Here is a 21,814-nt window from a genome sequence, read left to right as displayed (position 1 = left end):
CCTCACGCACAACCAGAGCAAAGAGACAGAGGGGCAGGCACACGCATCTAACGCGCGTTGACTGTGCCTCTTGTGGCTCTTGTGCAAGTTGCATCTCGCTGTTGTAGCTGTATGGGTGGTGCCTCTGCTGTCGCTGCCGCTGCTGCTGCCGCTGTTGCTCCTCATTTTTGGGGGTTGCACGAAGGCCGAGGACGAGTTCGAGTTCGAGTCCGAGTCGGTGGCGCCGCCACCGAGAGTCGTTTATCCGAGCAAAGGAATGCGATTGCGAATGCGACTGCAGCGGCGATGGCGCTTGGAGCCGGCGTTTTTTGGCGCCTCGGACTGACTGCTGCTGCTGCTCTCCGCATCCAATTTTCGTATCGTTGCTGCTGCTGCTGCTGCGTCGCTGCCTGGCTGCCTGCCTGCCACTGGCTTTTCCTTCCTTTCAGAGCGTGGCGGCGTAGCGGCGGAGACGACTCTCGCGAACTTTGTCGCTGGCCTGGCCCCAGCCTGCCTCAGCGAATTCGCAATTCGCGGGCACAACAACTACAACTACTGACACAGGGCAGAGTTGTGGCAGTGGCAGTGGCAAAGGCAGTGTGGCAGCAACAGCAACAGCAACAGACAGAGCCACCAAACACCGCGTTTCAGGCACCGTCTCCCCGTCATCATCATCATCATCAGTCGTCGTCGTAGTTGTCGTCGTCGTCTCCCCATAGTCGTGGACGTCGGAGTCGTAGTCGTAGTCGTCGGAGTCGCCGTCGTGGACGTTTCGTAGCCGTCGTGTGTGCCGCATGCCTCTGCTTCTGCCTCTGTGTGTTGCCGCCTCGTCTGTGCCGTGTGCCTCTGCCTCTGTCTCTGCCTCTGTGTGTGTTTAAGTTTGTTTTGAGTTTTTCCGTATCGAAATGTGCAAAACGATTTCAGTCTAATTCAGACGCTCGTGCTGAGAAGACTTTTGGCCCTGTTTGTTGGCCAATACACACGCAAACGCACACGCACACACACACACACAGACACACACGCTCACGGGCAGCCGGCATTTTCCATACGAAACATTGCAACAGAACACAGAATAGTAGTGTGTGGCACGAAGCGAGAGTCAGACCAGAAAGAGGCACCCAAAAAACTAATTGCCAAAAATAAAAGCGAGGGACTCCCAGCAGATGGGCCTTTAACGTACTACGTAGTGCGCGTAACGTAACGTAACGTAACACACACACTCATACTAAACATAGATAAAGATACATAGATACATTTATAAAAGATAAGAGATACATTTAGCATTGCCTTTTGGCAGCCCCGTCTTGAGTGCAATGTGAATGATAAACGCGCGGTTAGATCAATCGTTAATCGATAAGCGATCATCGATAGTTCGATATCGATAGATCGATAAACACTCAAAATGGCCTCACTGGAGGTGAAGCTGGAAACACTGGAAGCGGAAAGGGGCGGCAGCAACACAGACAATGAAACGCAATCGAACGTCGAGCAGGCACAGTCCGCCCAAAGGCAGCGCAGCGGTGGCACAACATCACCCCGGGAGTGTGGCAGCAGCAGCAATCGAAGCTCCCCCACAGAAGATCGCAGAGGATCGGAGGAGAGAGGTGGAGCACCTGCAGGAGCAGGACCGACAGCAGAGGAAACAGCTGCAGGAGTCGGCGGACGCATCGGATCATCACCTGTGGCCGGTTCACCCACAGCCTCTGTCCCTGGCTCGCCTCCGTCCACGCCCTCGTCGCAGCAGTTCTGCTTGAGGTGGAACAACTATCAATCGAATCTGACGACGATCTTCGATCAGTTGCTGCAGAATGAATGCTTCGTGGACGTGACACTCGCCTGCGATGGCCGCTCCATGAAGGCCCACAAAATGGTTCTGTCCGCCTGTTCGCCGTACTTCCAGACCCTCCTGGCGGAGACGCCCTGCCAGCATCCGATCGTCATAATGCGCGACGTCTCCTGGGGCGATCTCAAGGCCATTGTGGAGTTCATGTATCGCGGGGAGATCAACGTCAGCCAGGATCAGATCGGTCCGCTCCTCCGGATCGCCGAGATGCTCAAGGTGCGCGGCCTGGCGGATGTCACCCACATGGAGGCGGCCACAGCAGCAGCAGCGGCAGCCGCCTCGGAGGCACGCGACTCCTCCCCCAAGGAGACATCCCACCGCGACAGCTCTGTGGAGCAGAGGGAGGCCGAGGAGCTGCTGGCCTTCATGCAGCCGGAGAAGAAGCTACGCGGCGACTGGGACTATCATCCCGCATCCTCGGGCCAGTCCAGCGCCGTCTCCACGGCGGGTGGCAACCTCGAGCTGCGCCTCTCCCCGCTGGAGCGGCAGCAGGGGAGGAATGTGCGCAAGCGACGCTGGCCATCGGCCGACACGATCTTCAATCCGCCCGCCAGTCCGCTGAGCAGCCTGATCGCCGCCGAGCGGCTGGAGCTCGAGCAGAAGGAGAGGGAGCGACAGCGGGACTGCTCCCTGATGACGCCACCGCCCAAGCCGCACTCGCAGGTTGGAGCAGGCGGAGGAGGGGGCACACCGAGGCGACTCACTCCCGCCTTGGAGTCGGCCATCCATGGCCTGGACATGCCCTCGCCAGCGGCCACTCCTGGCCCGCGATCCTCGCGTGGACTTGCCCCCAGCCCGCAGCATCACTCGCAGCAGCAGCAGCACCAGCAGCAGCATCAGCAGCAGCATCCGTTGCATCTGCCACCTGTGCCTCCGCATCACTCGCACTCGCAGCATCTCGGACTGTCGCCCGTCTCCTCGCAGCATGGCGTATCCTCCGCGGGCGCCTCTCCTGCTGGGGACTCGCGCTATCCTCTGGGACCCAGCGCCGCTGCAATGGCCGCTGCCATGGAATTGAGTGGCCTGCCACCGCATGGAGTTGGAGGTGGTGGTGGAGGTGCCTCTGCAGAGCCGCGCCTACCGCCGCCACCGCCCCATCATCATGGTGGCGGATCACAAGGTGGTGGATCGGTTGGCGGCCCCTCGGGCTCATCGCTGGCCGACGACATGGAAATCAAGCCGGGAATAGCGGAAATGATACGAGAGGAAGAGAGGGTGAGTGCAACCAACGATCGATCGATCGATCATTCTTCTCTTTATATAAGTTGCTGCCGTTTTCCCCTGTTCTCTTAAGATTCCTATGGATAATTCTCTTAACTTTCCCTCTCTTTACGTTTTGCCCGTTTCTGTCCATTTCATTCACAAAAATCGAAAAGAGCGCGAATTCGCCTCGATCGCGCTGCTGCTACAGCGCTGCCGCAGCGCTGCTTGACTCTCTCTCTCTCTCCCCCTGATATTCGCCGCTCCACAATCTGCCTCTTGCCCTCTCTCGATCGTTTGTTTTGATTCACGTTTCGCGCGCCTTTCGGCTGGGATTTTTGTTTCCGAATTCGAATACGAAATATTCTGCCGGCGGCATTTTGCTGCCTCTTTTGTGACGTCACAGCTGTTGCTGCTGCTGCTTCTGTTGGAGCTGCCTCGCCTCGCGTGGAATGTGTTGTTGTTGTTGTTGCTGTTGTGGGGCCTCCTCTTTATCGCGGGCCTTCTCATGATTGACAGCATTCACGTGCTTCACCTCGCTTCATTGTCGTCACCGCTCCACGCTCTTTCTCTTGCTCTCTCTCTCTCTCTCTGTGGCTGTGTGTGCCACACATTTTTGTGTCATTTGGTGTACCGTTCTGTGGTGCAGTCACTGGAACACACTCCGCTCCGCTCCTCTGTGTGTGATTGAAGATTGCAAAATTCCTGTGGCCCTGCGGTCGATTGATCTTTCGATCCGATTGAGCGGATTTCAATATTTTCTGCACTTTTTCTGCATGGATCCATGGATCCATAAGTGTGCTTCAATTAGAGGCTTTACACTGGGGATGGGGGGACCTAACCGGTTCGCTCTGTAGTGCTGCCAGTCTCCAGCGAGAGCCCACAGAATTCGCACTTTAATAAAAATTTGTATTTATTTATCTAATAGACGTCGACGGGCGACGACAACGGCAAATGTTCACTCAAGAACTGCAAAGAGAGAGAACCGATCCGATCCGATCCCTGGGTCTCGGAACCACTCTGTATCCCTCTGCCACAAGTCGATCCCCGCCAGAGATCCGCGCGTCTGACATCAATCGCTTGACCATTGGAATGCAATATTTGTTTGTCTGTGGATTCTGTGGAGAACCGGGAACCTGCTCTCCTCGAGAGCTCTCTCTCCCGTACGTTCTTCCCGTGTTTATTGTCGCTTTCGAGTGCATTAATCAAACAGCAAATGGCGGCTGGAGGGGGGACTGAAGGGTGCCACCAATGAATGGAGAAGCAGCGGCAAGAGGAATGAATGCATTAGCATCCACCTCTACTCCTCCTCCTCATCCTCATAATCATCCTCTCATATGTTCAATTTTTCAAGTCGTTTGTTTGTTGGTTTCCCCCCCCTTCCGACAGATTTCATATTTGTTTCCAGCTTATTCTTCTGCTTCTCTCCGTCTCTCTTTCTTCCTCTCGTTAGCATCTCTTTTCAATAAATATTTTGTTTTTATGGTTTTTTAAATATTTTTCCAACGGTCGCGGGTGCCGGGGTGGGGTGCCCGTCGTTTGCTTTGCTTTTTATGTGCTTGTGGAAATTCTTTGGAAAATGCATCGCTCTCTCTCTCTCTCTCAGTTGCAGTTGCAGCGGCACCTTCCTCTCTGCATTTTTGTTGTTTTTATTTACTTTTGTATTAGTGCTGGGTGTTGGCCATGTTTATGCTTTCCTGCTTTCCCGCTGTGTTTGCCTTTCCGATTGTTCTTTCTACTCTCTGATCCTCCTCGTCCCATTCCCCACTCTTTCGACTGTTATTTCACACATTTCATTTCATTTATTATTAAAAATTGATGCAGCGATCGTCAGACCCAACCCCCTCCCTCCTAATGCACCGCTGCAGTCAATCAAAGAGCGGCAGGCAGAGGCCAAGCCATATATAAAAATCAAATATTGACAGCAGCACTGCCAGCAGATCCTCTTTCCATCTCTTTTCCACTTTCAATGTGGCCCCATGATCCATCCCATCCGCATTGCAGATTCTTCTTTTAATATTTATAATTCCCTTGCATTTATTTTGTGCACTGTGCGAAAAGAGTGATTGATATCTATAATTTATAGCTAGTAAATAAATCAATAATATTTTTGTAATATTAATTAGGAATTTCTTCATATCGGATATTAATTCTCAAATCCCTAAAGGCTCCTACAGCCATACAAATTTCCTTGTTAAAAGATAATTAATTTCTCCGTTGGGAAAGAATTTCTTGAATTTTTTAATCAATATTTCCCTTAGGAACCCTTTCTATAAACATTTTCTACCCCAAAACCTGCTATAGAAGAATCGTTTCATACTAAATGTATTATTTAAAATAACATTTTTTATGTAATTTCCACACAAAATAAATTCCTTGTCAATGGTGTCTAACGATCCACACTTGAAGTATTTCCCTGTTTTTCCGAGTGTACTGCACACAACGCTCTCCACATTCGTGTGTGTGTGTGCATTTATTTTCGATTTTATTTCCCATTCTTTTGATGGCACATAAAGCCACAGATAAAGCCGATAAGTGTCAGAGGAGAGTCTTTCAGAGTCTCCAGGGTCTTATTCTCCCGCCCTTCCCTTCCCCTTCCAAAGTCCACAGTCTTCGCATCTTCTGCTTTGGTTTTCTGGTGATTAATTGCACTTTTATTTGTGTGTCTGCGCGTTGCCCCGTTCCCCTCCCGCGCGTTTCCTTTGTTAAAAATCATTTTTTATTTCTGAATTCATTTTTTTGTTCTTCATATTTTATTGCCACAGCGCATTTAAATGTATCTGTATCTGTATCTGCCATGCCCCATGCATTGTGTATCTTTAGGTGTGTGTTTGTGTGTGCAGCATCATTAGAGGTTGTATATTATTATTTATTTCCTTCTTTATGGCAGAGGATCACAGGGATCGATCGGCGAGGTTCAGTGAACTTTTTGCCACATCTCCGCTGGAGACAGAGACAGGGAGAGAAAGAGAGGGAGAGAGAAAGTGTGTGTCTTTGTGTGGGCGCAAAAGCAGAAACTTTTCATGGAATAAAATAAAGAAATAAACGAATCTCCCATGCAAAAGAAACATTAAAATATCATTTTAAACGCGTCATAAATGTAATGAAAATCAATTGAAATAATCACAAAAATATTCTGTACATTTTGTTAATTGATAAACGAAAAACCGAGACCCAAATCCCGCACACTTTCCCTTGAAAACAAAGAACCCAACAGATTCCCTTTCGATTTTCCCATGCGCTGCGCTGCGATGCCCCTGTCTTGCCACACATGCCACAGTTTCGGCTCTAAGCAGCTCAATTAGCCAGAATATGAGGGCGCAGACGAATGGAGAGAACGAGTCCCTTGCCCAGAGTCCCTTTTTCTCACATTTCACGATTAGCGTGCGGTGCGCCAGCGTTGAAAAAAAGGAAGGCAAAAACAGGGCAACCGAAAGAGGAAAAAATGCTGTAGACAAATTACCGCAGCTCGCTGTCCGATAGCAGCAGCAGCGGCAGTAAAAAGTGGCACTGAGCAGCGGAATACCCTGGTGGAATATCCTTAGACGAATGATCATTTCTGTAGTGGAAAAATCATTGAAAATTGAGACAAAATATTGCAGTGTAAACGGAAGAAAGAATCCAAAAGATATCTGTCAGGGAGATAATTTCTTTCTGCCTGCACACTTCCCAATCGCATTGAACTCCTCTCTCTCTGCCAAGGGGTATCAAAAAGTGAAGCAGCAGCACAAACGTGCCACATTCAAGCTGCTTCAGCAACAACACCAAAACGGCCAAGAAAAAGGTATAGAAAAATGCCAACAAAGGGAAGAGATCAAGGGGCAAAAGAGAGGGACAGCAGGCAGCAGCCGTAGCGGTAGCATAAATCTGTGTGGCATGATATAAAAGTTGAAAGAAGGAAAAAAAATAAATGCAACTCGAAAGAAAGGAATCTGCATCTTCTGCAACATCTCTCTTGCCACACATTTGAGAGGCACGAATGAGTGGCAGAGAGAGAGTGAGAGAAGAAGAGCATGGAGGAAGGAGGAAGCCGACAACAAGGCCACTTAACCCAATCGACAAAAGTCATTACACTCGTCACTTCACTCAGACACGAGACCCCTGCCCCAGTCCCTGCCACTGCCACTACCCTTACCCCCACTCCTACCCTCCTTCAACACTTCCGCCCTTGTGGCAAAGAGCAAGAGAGAGAGAGAGAGAGAGAGAGAGAAAACATAGGGGCATGACTTCTCCTGGAATAAAAATAATATAAATAATCCAAAATGTATTATGGCAGCCAAGCAGCATGTGCTGCAGATACAAAGATACAAAGATACATGCCCCTGCAGGCCTCGAAGAAAACAACTGTGTTGCATCTGTTGCATCTATCTGTCAGGGGGGCATTCAACATGCGCTGCGCACAATTTGTATACAAAATTCTCTTCTGATTCTCTTCTTTCGATTCCGTAAAGTAAATAAATAAAATAAAAATGAAGAAAAATTGAAGAAAATATATTTTCCGAAACAGAACAAATAAACAATAACCAAAACCAAAGAGAAGTAAGAGAAAAAACAATCGCCAGCAGAGCGCGGATAAAAATAAAAGGCCAGGCAGAAGCCAGAAACGGAATAAATTGTATAATCCCCTTTGATGTATCGCCTTCTGTTTTATATTATTCAGTCATATTTTATGCCAATCCCACAGATACACATCCAAAGATCCCCCCAGATGCAGATCCAGATACAACTAAAGATTCATCCATCCATTCGCATTTGGATAAATACTCGTACTCGCACTCGCACTCATCTGCGAATATCTGAATGGGATTGGGGCTACAAACGAATGATTCAAGTACTCCCCCAAGTAGTTTTACAGCGAAAATTCTTTAAATCTTACAAAAACAGAAAGAAATGCGAATACATTGGTAGTGCCACAAGCAGAGAAGCTGTTACACTCAGAAAAAAATTATATCTACTTGCAATGCATATTTTGAGGTAAATCTCAGCAGTTTTCAAGTATCCTTTGGAACTCACATTTGGAAATGCATTTCAATTGGGTTTTATACGAGCTTTAGGTCTTCTTTTTTGGGATATAATCGAAGGTTAGAGGATACAAATTCTAATGTAAAATATGATACATTTTCTATAACTAGAATCCGGTGAATATTTCTAAACTTATAAATTCTGACAGATATCCTTTTGATCTCCGAATATTCTTGATATTAATTAGCCGCTTATCTGTAGGAACTTTACAAAATGAATGCTTTAAGCGCTTCTTAAAGAATTTTTTTTAACACTTTTTGAACATTTAAAAGACATATTTTTAACTTCTCCACTCTATAGCATCTGAAGATCATCAAAGACTATTTTTTATCTATTAAAATCATTTAAATCTACAGGTCACAAGGAATTTTAAATTTGTTCTCGAAAAGTACACCCAAAAAATTACCTTCTTTTCGCTCTGTGTACTTCCGAAAAGGCCAACTGTATTCGTTAATGCACGATTAATTTTAAATACATGGGGCATAAACATTTAATTAGACAAAAAAGATGAAAAAACAAAGAAAAAAAAGAACAAGAAAAATCTAAAAAGAAAAGCAAACAAACAGAAAAAAAGTAGCATTAATAGGAACATTTCCTTAATGTTTATATTTTCAAATACTTTGGCGGAAAATTTTCATTTAGATTTTTAATTTTCATTTTTATTGCAAATTCCCAAATTGATTGCTTCAAATACGATGTGGAAATGGTGGAAAATGGCTGTGGGGTAGGGGGAAAATGGTAATGGGAAATGACAAGCGCGGGGCAAGGCAAACAGCTGCAAGCAACAAAGTCTAAAACGTTGATTAATATATAAAAATAAATTTGTATCTTCTACTTATGCATTTGTATCTTTGTATCTCCCCTGGGTATCTCTGTGTATCTTTTGCTGTGTGTGTTTTCTAATCGGATTTGCAGTTGCTGTCCGAGCGAGCGAGCGATTCATTTATTTTATTTATTTTTATGCCTATAATGCGGCATAAATAATTTATGCAGATAAATAACACACACACAGAGACACAGAGAGGGACAGAAAAGGCCTCTAGACTCCGCACTCCAAGGGGCGTCCACACAGACTTCAGTCGGGGCACAGCGCCCCTGCCCCCTGCCACAATCTGACAGCAACTCCGAGGCATGCCCCGCAGTTGTTGGGCCTGAAAAGGGTTTCACAGAGTCTTACAAATCGTTTACATATCTATCCTGCTACAAAATATTGTATATATTTATTTATTCCTCAGAGGTAGAGCGAGAGAGAGAGGGAGACGAGTCTACTCTACCCACACACACACTCTCCGGTTGGAAAACATTTATTTATTATATTGCATTAGTTGTAAGTCTCTGTGGCATGCTGAGTGCCTTACCGCTTTGCCCCAACCATTCGACGAGTCTGAATCTGAATCTGAAGTTCTGTTTGAGGCTTGGTGCGTGGGGGGCAGGCACTGACACTGCCTGAAAGAAAACTTATTATAAATTATTAAAAAAAAAGAGGAGAAGGGAAAGAGAAGCGAAGCGAAGGGACTCCTTCTTGCAGAGATTGTAGATACTTGATGGAGTGTGTGGCTGTGTGTGTTCAAGGGATTAGCGAATGCTTCTTCAAATGAAGCTGTTGCAAAAGGGCCAAAGGGAAGCTGTGGCAAACAGACACAAGAGCATTTACAGCAAAAAAGGAGAGCTTGAGGCAGCAGCAGTAGGGAGTGGCAATCCCTCTACTAATTGATGTGTGCCATAATGCCTGCATTTACTTTGATTTTTTCTATAATCCATAATGGAAAATGCAAACTGCTTTCAAATCAATTATTGATGAGCGAAAAGATAAGTTTCTCCCAGTCACTCAAGTGCAGGGTGTGAATACTTTAATCCTTTGGCAGAGAAAAAAAATCATGCCCCCAACTGCAGCAAAAAGAACACAACGAAGGAGAGGATGTGGCCTCAATGTGAGACTCCGAGATGAGGCTGGGATGTGCCTCTGCAGTGCATTAAACTAAAGACAAATATTTACAATAAGCCAACGATTAATCAAATCAAAAGGAGAGGAGCAAACGAATGCACAGAAAAAATGCAGAGAAAAAAAGTATTAAATAAATAAATAAATGACAAAGTGACTGCCACACACAAGCCAGCAAACAAAGATCAGCAGTTGCCAACCCAAAGGAAAGAGTGAGGGGGAGAGCAAGATACTCGTGTGTATCTGAAAGATACAAGACATGGATGGCTTTTGTCTTTGTGCAAATGTGTCTGCGAGAGCGAAGACTCCGCGCGACTGCAGCTCCGACGGCGACGGCAACGGCAACGGCAACGGGGCAACAATATATAAAATCGAACAAAAATAAATTAATTAAAAATGCAATCGAGTTGCTGGAGCAAGGGGCAGACGATGGAGCAGCAGCGGAACGATGGAGATACATTTTCTGTTATGTTTTGTTTTGTTTTGTAATTTATTAAAAGACGCGAATGAGTCAACAGACACAAGAGGTGGCAGCCTGCCAGGGGGAGTGGAGCGGCAGTAGGGAGTGTCAGCGGAACGGCGAGGCAGCGACAATGGCAAGGGGGAGGTACCGCTGCGGCGACTCGGCAGCAATTTCTATAATTGCATTTATTTATTTACAATTATTTTATTCGCTGGAGTGGCTCGAGTTTTTCTTATTTATAGATCACAGGCGGGGTGCAGAGGGTGAGGCAACGTGATTGTCATCAGAAATCGATTGAAATTCCCAACTGCGATTGCATTTTTCGAAACGTCATTCAGCGATGGAGGAGAAATCTTTTTTGTTGTTTGTGTTTTTGTGGCCCAATGCAACGATAAGATACGCGCAGCGATTGTGGGAGGGTTCGAAGGTGGGTATGGGGTAACCCTCACCCGCTCCCCGCTCCACTCTCTTAGTGGTACGAAAATACCCTCCAAAAAGTGCTTATTTCTGGCACAAATGATTAGAAATCTCTGCTGGCATGGCGATTAGCCCAGAGATACTCTTCTGCTGGCACTGGCACTTTTGTTACGGATACTTCTACCACTTCTACTTCTGGCTCAGTCACTTCCCCTTCCCCGCTCTCTAATTGCGGTCGTCATCGTCTACTCATCTTCAAAACAGCTGTTGTCGACACCGCGTCTCATCATCGCACACCTCGCACTCTTGGGCTATTGTCTGTGGTCGCTGCCTGCCTGCCTGCCAGCCTGCCAGCCGCTCGCTGCCATCTTCTGTCATTCGGTGGGTGTCTCTCTCTCTCTTTCTCTCTGTGTATGTGTATCTGTGTGTATGGGCAGGTTCGTGTGCTTGTGGCGAGCCATAACCTGCCGCAACACACACATGAAAGCTCACTCATTGAGCGGGAGCGAGCGGAGAACTCTATGGTGGGGCAGGGGATACGCTTACGCTTTTAAATTGTAGAAATCGAAATTATAAATAAACATTTAAGGTGTAGAATCTTTTTGTTGGGACATCAATGGTTATATTTTTCAACTAACAAATATTTAATGAATTTTCCAAGTTGGTTTCTACAAAAAAAAAAGAGAATTTGTGGATACATTTCTTAACGTTTGTCTTAGCTAATGGACTTTCCATTCTCCCACAAAAAAGAACCCAGGAAATTCAGTGAAGAATTTTCGCCAGCGCCACAGAGCGAGCGCCATTGACTTTGACTTTGATGCCCCTGCCGCTGCCCCTGCCCCTGCCAGAGACCCAGCCCCACCACTTGCAGCATGCTTCGTTTCGCGGCGCTTGCTCACAGACAAACTGGCGGACAAAACTGCCAGATGGAGCGTGGGGAGGGGGTTGCCGATTCATTTGCACGCTCCACTAACAGCAGCGGGCGCTGGGGAGGGAGGCAGCGGTGTGGTGGCTGCGTGTTTAGTGCAAATCTACGTCTGTTTTTTGTGCTTTTGTTACATTCAATTAGAGATACATTTGTATCTTATGACATGAAGTATTTTCACACCTTTCTGCGCTTTCTTTTATAATTATTATTGTTGTAAAAGCACAGCTACAGGCAGGCAGGCAGGCAGGCAGGAGAATAATCCGTTGTATCTGTGAGATACATTTATGCTGCGGTACACTGCAATAAAAGTAAATACGATGTCTTTCAGTTTTACGAGAAGGGGGCAGGGCACAACATTTTTCGGTTCCCAAGCGCTCATTTTGGTTTTTGTGCGAGTTATTTATGGGGCATGGGGCATGTGGCATAAGAAGAGATCTACCCGAAACGGAAGAGAAAAAGCAGCAGAAGAAGTTATCTCTCTCCACTCTCTTCCTCTTTGGCTCTTGTGCGCTGTACCTACGTTTAAATTTTTTATGAGTTCGTAATAAAGTTTCAACATTTTTCATCATTAAAATAAAATATAAAGCCGAAATTATATTTTATCGTCTTTGCATCATTCTTTTTCCTTAAATACATGCCACACACACACATACAGCACACACACACACACACAAAGAGTGAGCAAGAGAAACATACAAAAGATACAAAGTTGAAGTTATGTGTAGCAAGCAGCAGCAGCAGCAGCGTCGCCGTTGCCGTTGCCCGCCACCGCGGTGGCAATAATAATGAATATATATGATAGAGGGTGGGGGGGAGTAGACTACGCGAGGCAGCAGGCAGTGCGGGAGCCGGCAGAGACGCAAAGAAAGAGAAGACAAGAAACCGCACTTTAAGCAAAAGACGAAGAAGCCTGCAGCAGCAGCAGCAGCAGCAAATATAATAAATAAAATAACAAAAAAAAGAAAAAATAACAAAAAATGTGAATAAAATAAAAAATTGTAGTCTGCAGAGTGGGGGAAAAAGATCAGAGAAGGGCAGGGGCGCAGTATGGGGGGAACGACCACGACGATGCCAAAGAAATATATTCTTTAATTTAGAGGTGTGCTCCCCTGCACACCCCACACCCAGCCCCTCATGCGGTAAGTCAGCAAATGGCAGAGTGAGAGCAAAAAAAAGGGAAATAAAATATGAGACAAACAAGAAGAAGAAAAGGTAGGAAGGAGGCTTACCATTTGTAGTGAGATCGAGACGAGCGGATACCCTCTGGAATGATCGATCTTTGCTGTAAGAGAAGAAAAACAAAAGGGGATTAAAATATCAATCAAATAAATTAAATTAAAATATTTAAAATAAATCCCTAAAAAATTTCGTAAGCTTTCCATTAAAAAATTTATCTTTTTAGTTTTATTTTCCCAATACAAACTTCAAAGATCAGTGGGGAAATCCTCAACTGAGGATGGAGCGTCTCAAACTTCTCCCTAAAATGATTCTACCCTTCTCTGTGAGTTAAATTCAAAATAAAACATAAAAACGTAATATAAAATAAATATTTCAAGAAACTCGACTTGCCCCTTGCTGCCCCGCTGCTAACCCCTTTCCCCACTGCCACTTCTGATGCTGCTGCTGCTGCGGTTGCTCTCTTGCTGTTTTTGCTTGTTGTTTCTGGTTGTTCCTATAGTAATTTATAATATTCCTTAACGATGTGCAAAGGGCAAAAAGTGACCAAGCCACCAGGCAAAAGCCACCAGCACAGTGGAGCAATTTTGGGCATAAAAGTGAGTGCAAAATGTGGAAAATTAAGAGTGAAAACCATTCCCAAAGTTGAGAGAGTTTGAGCTTAATGGAGAGGCATAATATTTATCCATTCATTTCAGTGACAATAACGCCAGCAAAGAGTATGAAAATCTCCTCTATAAAGTCTCATATTTGCCAAAAAGTTAATCTGATTTATTATTATCTCGAAGGGGGGTCCAGACAATTACAATCTCCACCATAAAGTCGAATAATTTCGTATCATCTGTGCCCCACTGTCTGTGGGTCTGCCTTAATTCATTTTATTCCATTTTATTGTTGTTGTTCTTTTTATTCCCCGCTTTCTGTACATTTTGTTATTATTATTGTTGTTGTTGCTGTTGTTGTATTTTTCTTAATGCGCAGCTGCTAAGGAAATGATTTTCGAAAATTGAAGTTTATGACGATGAATGGAATACATTTTGTTGTTGTTGTTTCTCTTTCTTTCTTTATTTTTATTCATCGTTCTCCGCCACTGCGGCTGCTGTCTTTTACATGTGTGTGCCCCGTGTGTGTGCATGTGTGTGTGTGTGTGAGTACCATTTATATTAATATAAACAATAATTTTAAGCGGTGTAAACTTAAGTTCTCCCGCCTCTTCTCTCCCCTTTTTTGTGGTGGTGACGGAGAGCGCATTGAACTCTGGAGAGATCTTGGGCTGAAACTTCTTTCAGGAGAGGAAGTGGCTAGAGACGTGCAGAGAGAGAGCGAGAGATATGGTAGTAAGAGCAGGAGTATGGGGCATGCCACATGCACTCATTTGCTGACTTTTAAATATATTTTGTGTACCATCTTTGAGCTTCAATTAGTGGAAGAACCAATAATTCCGCAGACTAGAATCCTTTTTGGTGGCGAAAAAAGCAACGGAAATCGACAGTTAAAGCCACTAAACGTGGGGCACATTCCAGAGTATATTTTAGTACCCGAAACCTCTTTCCATAAACCGCATATCCGCTGGTCAATGGTGCGCCAAATGGCATAATAAACCGATGGCAACAAACAGCTTCGGTGGAAAACTGAACGTCTCCAAGCGGCAGCAGTCAGTCGCATTAATTGCGTGCAAGTCGCTGCCGCTGCTATCTCATTATCAGACATTGGAGGCAGTGGCAGGCAGCAGCAGTGGCAGGCAGCAGCAGCGGTAGGCAGCAGTTGCAGCAGCGACTGTGGCTGTGGCTGTGGCGGCGGTGACGTTGCACGATTAATCAAATCAAACGAAATCAAATCAAAGACGCGATTTACATGCACATGCGAAATGTGAAGTACGTTCCACACTGCACACTGCACAGCCCTCCCTCCACCCTCTCTCCCCCACTGCCATCTGTATCTATAACTGGGGCTGTGGCTCTCTGCCCTCAAAGTACAAGGCGGTGGCGGGGTTACGGGGGGTACCTGCCTATGACAAAGCATTTTTAAGCCATTTGATTGACTGACGTTAAAATATTCACAGAGAGCGCAGTGCGCGGTGCATGCAGCATGATTTTAATCGCAAGACTTGCCCCGGCGGAGGGAGAGAACTCCCATTCTATGCAAAAAAAATCATAATAATTATTAAAAAAAAAAATAAACCATATGAACACATGGCTTTACCTTTGCCGTTCTCCCTCTCTCTACCCCCCACCCCCTCTCTCACTCTCTGTGTGTGTGCGGCTTAAACATCGAAGAAGCAAGAAGAATCGAGTGCAGCAGGACCAATGACAGACGACAGACGTGGCCGTCGTGGAAGTTGTTGCTGTTGTTGCAGTTGCATTTTCTGCGTTGCCTTTGGGCCTGGCCTTTTGCAACGTGTTTCCCGCGGGGGATGGCAGGGCATGCGGCAGGGGGGTGGGGGATTAATGAATTTGATATAATGACATTTTAGATTGCATCTCTGCATAAAATTTAATTGTGTTTGCTTGTTGTTTGCTTGGCGCTCTGCTCGGCTTGCTTGCTGCCGCACAGACGACTGCAGTGCCATGTTGCCACGCGTTTTCTGCCGCGTCATGTGGCACAAGTTGGGGAGAGACTGCCGCAGGTATGGCCCCCTGTGTGTGTGTGTGTGTGTGAGTGGGTGGGTGTGCAATTTCAATCGATTTTTGTCCCTAAAAGTTGATTTCTTTTTTCTCTTTATTATTTTTTTACTTCCCTTTTTTCCATATGCAAAATGGCGCGTAATGGTCGCCCCTCATTAAAGTTTGAGGCATGCAACAAATGGACAATCATTTTTTTGTGTGTGTGCTCTCCCTTTCCCGCTCTTTCGTTCTCTTTCTCCCAATTAAGAGTGCACTCGCTGCGGCTGAAACTACGGCCGCTGTGGCTCTGTGTTCCAGTGGCTGTGGCAGTGTGTTGCTTGCTGCCTAATTTGCCAATTAACTTAATAGGCATTTATTATTTAGCAATAAAATATGCAAAGCAATTGTTCACAAATGTGGCACACACACACACACACACACAGACACAAAGGTGTGGCAGGAAGGGGCAGCTGGGTGCAGTTGGAGGCAAGCGGCAGGTGAGGCAGGTGAGGCATAACTCGGCCAAAAGCCACAGAGAAAACGGAGCAATGGCACAACTGTCATTATAATACTCGAATATTCGAGCATTCGAGCATTTGCCACGAATGACAGAGAACAGAAAATAACACACAAAAAGAGAGACGAATGGAGGAATACCCTGGTGGGAAAAGGGGTTTGAAATGGGAGATATAGATTGCAATTTTCCAGATATAGGGAATTATTTTGTTTATTTTTGAAAATAATGCCAAAAATGCAGTCTCTGCCTCTTCCTTCCCCTATCTTCAACCACCTCTTCCCTGTCTCTTTCGTTGCTGCGAGAAAACCAACAAATCAGTGGGAGACACTGGACTCCAGTTGCAGTGGCTAGTTGCAACGTTCCAGCGCTGCAATGGAGCCACAAAGACAGCAAAACATAATTTACTTTCAGTCGCATAAACAATGCAATAAAATAAAGGAAAAATTTTGCAGCGGAGCAGGAGTGGTCCAAGAGGGAAGGGAGGAGCAAGAGGCCAGAAGAGGCCAAGACGCCAGCGGGAAGAGGTAGGAGAACCCGATACAGCGGAGATCCCATGCTCAGGGCGAATGGAGATGGCAAAAGGCAAAGGCGGAGACGTGGTCTCGCGGCGCAGAGCGAATAAAATATATGGCATTTGGAATAAAATATTTGTAACAATAATAACGCACGTTGCCGGGCAGCGGGGCAGGGGGGCGGGCGGTCAGACGGCAGAGAGAAACCAGAATCCGTTGCCAAGATAAAAGGTGAATGCGTTGCGGGAGAGAGACAGAGGAACAGAGACACAAAACGCACTGGAAATGGGAGCCTGAGAAGTCAGCAAAAGTTGTGGAGGAGCACAGGGGCACAGGGCGGGGGGAACGGCGCACAGTCGGCAGTCGGCAGTCGGCGGCAAGCTCTACTCAGTTATTAGGGGCAATCAAAATGAGGCAGGAATTCAGAAACAGAAATTATTATCCATCCCGCCAGGCCCGCCATCCGCCGCAGCAGATGCAGCAAACGCAGGACACTGGCTGGGGCTGGGGCAGCGCCAGTGTGGCACTGTGGCAGTGGCAGTGGCCGTTGCACGTTTCGATTTGTTGTGCGATTTGTTTTGCGGATAAAAAGTTTTCAAATGTATCTTTGGCTATAGTAGCTGTAGCCTGTATCTGTATCTGCAGTTCTGCAAAAAGTTTTCTAGACCAGATCTCGCCTCCTCCCCTCTCTCTTTCCCGTTGCGCTTACCTTTTGCGTTTGGCCAAAATAAAATACGTGGCCCAATAAATATTCGGAGGTACCACCCCGCCGCTCCTTCCGCCCCTCTTCGTATAAATATTTTCTTCAATAAATTATTACTTTTTGCGCAATTTCTGCTCTTATTTTAAATATTCGCATTTCGCATTTTTATTGCATTTTTAAAAGGGGTGGGGGGGGGGGAGAGGGGGAATGGTATGAAACTTATGAAATATATTCCGCATACGTCTGCGGCTCTAGCTAAAGCAAATCTTTCCCCCCACAAGCAGCAAGAAAACATTAAGAGAATTTTCCTTCCAACAAAATAGTTTTTGGCGCATAATTTTCTTTTTGGTTTCGGTGCGGAGGGGGGAAATGGAATGCATTAAATTTTATATGCAAGTACTTTTACGACCCACTCATTCTTGGTAAATATATTTTATTTATTATGTTCCGTTTCGATCCGCTGCGATTCGATTCGATTCGATTCGTTTCGATTCGTTTTGGATCCTTGGGCAATGAAAAATTATGAGCTCAATTTATTGGGCCATTGGCAAAGGAAATAACAAAGCAATTTCCATCATGAGTGGGCTAAATTCCAAAGGAAAAACCCCCCACCCAACTCATTAGCGGAGGAATAAAAAAAACACACACAAAACAAAAAGTTTCCATTGGGGAATAATCAACACAACAAAAAGGTTTCTCTACAACATACGGCGTTAAAATAAATATAAATATAAAACGCAAGCAAAAGCAAATAAATAATAACTTAAAAAACAACAGACGACGCGACGACAGGCAAAGGGGCGACGGGGCGACGGGTGGGTAAATATTGTAAATGGCACAAAGATCTCCTCCTCGGACGACCCCTCTCCGGCTCTCTCTCCCTCTCGAGTTTAGTATCTTTCATCTCAGTCTTTTGTTTGAACGAGTGTCTGTCTATCTATCTATTTATCGGGTTGATTAAATATTTACTAAACTTAAAAATTATTGTCTAAATAGAGACGCGAGTAAATAAGGTATCTACAGAGTGCGAGTGTCGACAGTGTCGCTGTATCTCTATCTCTCTCTCTCTCGCTCTACGATCTGTGTGTTGTGTGTGTTTTCCCATTACAAAAACGTCAATGCAATAGAGAAAATCCACTAAATGAAGCTATTTTCGGCAATCCGACGATTTGACATCCTTTTACAAGCTTTGGGCTTCATTTAATGCAAAGCTAAGACACACTGGGAGAGAAATAGAGCAGATAAGTAGTCATGAGAGAGCAGTATTGCTCGTAGGAGGAAGATGTAGCTATTTTTGAATGATTCTCTTGAATGATTCTCTCGGATGATCCCTATTTAATGTGGCTAAGACACGTTGGAAGAGAGAGAAAGAGAGTAAGAGGAGAAAATGCAATCTAAATACCAATCTCCCAAAGAGATAAAGTAAATCACGAGTGTATCTGTGTTCCTCATTGATTGCCTTCTTTGATGGCATAACAAACATCCCCCCAAATTGTATATACCCGCCCTGCAGAGGGCATCCAAAAACAAAATGTTTATTCGAGTATCTTCTTGGCTCAGTCGCTCAGTCGACACACACACGTTCGACCCATTAATAAAATGGCAAAAAGTTACGAATATTTCGAGAGATTATTATTATTACAATATAACAACAATAACATTAAACATTAATATCATTATTACGACTGCTACGACTACTGCCTTTTATGGGGGAGCCTCTGGATTTGAATTTGGAAACCCAATTCGGGGTTTCGTTTTTCGTATTTGAATTTCTGTTTTGTTTCGCTCTTTTTGTGTCTTTCTCACTCTCCCTCTCCCTATCTCTCTATATATTTTGTAGATAATTATTATTTATATTGTATTTCTAAAACAAAATGCATAAAGTTTTATGGTCGGACTCCCCATCCTTGAGGCACCCTCACTCCCCTTTATCCTCCTCCATCGAATGACTGTGACAAACACTGCGCATAAAACGAAATTACATTTTGTACCTATACAACAACAAAAGAAGCGATAAGGCACTGAGAATAACAAAAGGGGAGGATGGCAGGGGATGGATATATACCCCGTTATAATAGTTACATACATAGTATATTTGTGTGTGCGTATATAATGTATATTGGGGGACATATAACTATATATTGCACACACAATATAATATTGTATTTTATAGCGAAACATTTTGTGAGGTGCCCGCCCCGAAGCGTAAGGGACTGGGACTGCGACGAGAGCAAAGAAGTTTCGAGTAATCAATAGATAAATATAAAGGGAGAGAGAGAGAGAGAGAGAGAGAGAGAGAGTTGCTTTGATTACTAAGCTAAGCCACACTGGAAGAGGGAGAGGGAGAAGTGGATATGTCGTAGATTGTGGAGGAGTTTCTTCATTTCCGTGCGATATTTTTGTATATTTCCTGTATCTTTTTAAGGCCATAAAAATCTCCTTCCAACTGAAATCTAAGCCCTTCCCTACCCCCTCGAATATCTGGCTCATTGGCCACGCCCTTTGCGCCCTTAATCAACTAAGTAAGTCTCATAGTGATATAAAAAAAAGCAAAATGAAAAAAGAGAGAAAAAAACAAGGCCTCGTAAAAGTGCAAGGCGAGAATGCAAGTGCTGCTGCCGGCTGCAACATTGTTGTTGCACATTGCCTTGGAATCGAAAAAGTTGTGTGGCACAAATGGTAAAATTGTAAGATGCCACAAAGCAGCAGCAGCGGCAGCAGCGGCAGCAGCAGAAATAACTACCACAATTAACTTGTGCGCCAATTTTTATGTGGCTGCCACCCGGGGAGGCGCCACAGCAGCGCTCCACACACACTCTCGCTGCTTGGAGTTGCTCTTTTATTGTCGGCCATTCCATTTAACATTTCCCATGGGGGGATTTCCGCTGCCGATTCGCATCACATTAGAATTTTAATCATTAAAATGTAATAATAATTCGAGGAATAAATGTTGCAACATTGTTGCAACAGCAACAGCAGCAGCAGCAATCGCGATGCGAATGCAAGAAATTATTTTACGATGTTGCTGCTGTTTCTCCAAGCAACATTCTGCCGCCTCCTGCCTCTGCCTTCTGCCTCTGCCTCTTCTGCCTGCAACTTTTTATGACCGCGTGCATTTTTACAGCTGTTGCTGCCACACATTCGTGTCTGCCCCTGCTCCTTAGATTCTCTCTCTCTGTCTGTTTTTTTATATTAAAAGTAATAAAAGTTAAAAATGGCAACAAGAGAGCGGCGGCGGGGCAGCGAGTGCCTCAGAATGAGTCCGGAATTTATGGCCTTAAAACTAATTTAACTTTTATAAAAATTACCGAAACACGCATAAACACAATTTTAATGCCGCACAGTACGGACCGACGGACGCTGCAAGTTCTTCATGTTGCAACAAACTCCGTGCTGCATTCTCTCTCATCTCTATCTCTCTCTCCCTCTCGGGAAGTACTTTCGTGGCAGTAAACTGTTGTTCTTGCCCCATTCCAGGCACCATTTTCTGATGCTTCTCGTTGGCTGTTTTTGTTATTCATATAAATTTTATTCCATGCCACAATTCTGTCTGTTGTTGCATCTATGCGATACCCTGTAAGCTCAAAGGGTATGCGAGTTCTTGTCAGAAGAGGGAAGAAACTTGCAATAAGGAATCTTCGAATGATGCTATGATTGTTCCCCTAAGAGAAAGGATACCAAAAGTCTGCCACTAACCAATGAATATATTCGGAAATTGCATCTGAAGTGTGATTGAACTGTGAATTTAGATCGAAACCCATAAAGAATGGATCACAATACTGGTTTTTGGATTAGCCATCAACAGAAGATGCGAAGACATGTCCAATTTCCATCTGTTTGCTGCATAATTTCTCTGCCAAGTAGTCCCCAAAATGTATTTATTTCAATCTGAAAAGACATCTGAATATATCTAAATCATCTAAAGGGTACCCACACTTCGTTTACTGCTTGATTTGATTTTATAACTTGAATTTGTTGTTTTTTTTTCTCTCAGATGTAAATGCAATTTTTTATGGGGTTTTGGAGTTTGCAAGTTTGTTGCTGATTTTTATGTGTGTGTTGCAAGCAGTAAATGAGTGCAGCTTCCTTTTTGTAGCCCTGTCCGCAACAGAGATTCAAAGAAGATTCAAAGTGAATTCAGAGCAGAGCGCCTTAGCGGCTGTCTAATTGTCGCAATGAGAATTTGTTGAGAAATCACTTCTCGGTTCAAAAGTGGGAGGTAGGCCGAGGCCGAGGCCTCCTTCTGGGTATTCCCCCCTGTAATTAGATGTGTTTGCGTTTTGTATCTATTGGATTCGACTCTGCACTCTGCTCCACTACAGATACAGATACAGATACAAATATACGCTGCAGCACTCGAAGATACAGGAGAGAGATACATCAACAATTTTGTAAACGGAAGCAATTAACGGCGTTTGCTTGTAATTAAAATTATAATAAGATACAAAAGCGCGCTGGCAAAAAGTAATACGAATGCGCACGAGATGCAGATACAGCGGTACACACGCG

General features: G+C 45.0%; 1 protein-coding gene across 4 annotated transcripts in view; it reads left to right on the top strand.

Moving 5' to 3' along the window:
- The first annotated feature begins 1,224 nt into the window (after nucleotides 1-1,224).
- Nucleotides 1,225-21,814, top strand: part of LOC117895288 (protein bric-a-brac 1) — a 70,775-nt gene continuing 50,185 nt past the window's right edge. For 2 of the 4 annotated variants that reach the window (XM_034802831.1, XM_034802830.1), the window contains exon 1: nucleotides 1,228-3,037. In XM_034802831.1, the coding sequence (XP_034658722.1) occupies nucleotides 1,382-3,037 (1,656 nt within the window). In that variant the 5' untranslated portion in view covers nucleotides 1,228-1,381. Of the gene's footprint in view, nucleotides 3,038-21,814 lie in introns of all 4 variants that reach the window. The other 2 variants (XM_034802832.1, XM_034802833.1) reach the window with 2 other exon arrangements.

Source organism: Drosophila subobscura, chromosome J (genome assembly GCF_008121235.1).
Source record: "Drosophila subobscura isolate 14011-0131.10 chromosome J, UCBerk_Dsub_1.0, whole genome shotgun sequence".
Classification (NCBI taxonomy): Eukaryota; Metazoa; Arthropoda; class Insecta; order Diptera; family Drosophilidae; genus Drosophila; species Drosophila subobscura.
This window is presented reverse-complemented; position numbering and strand designations above follow the sequence as displayed.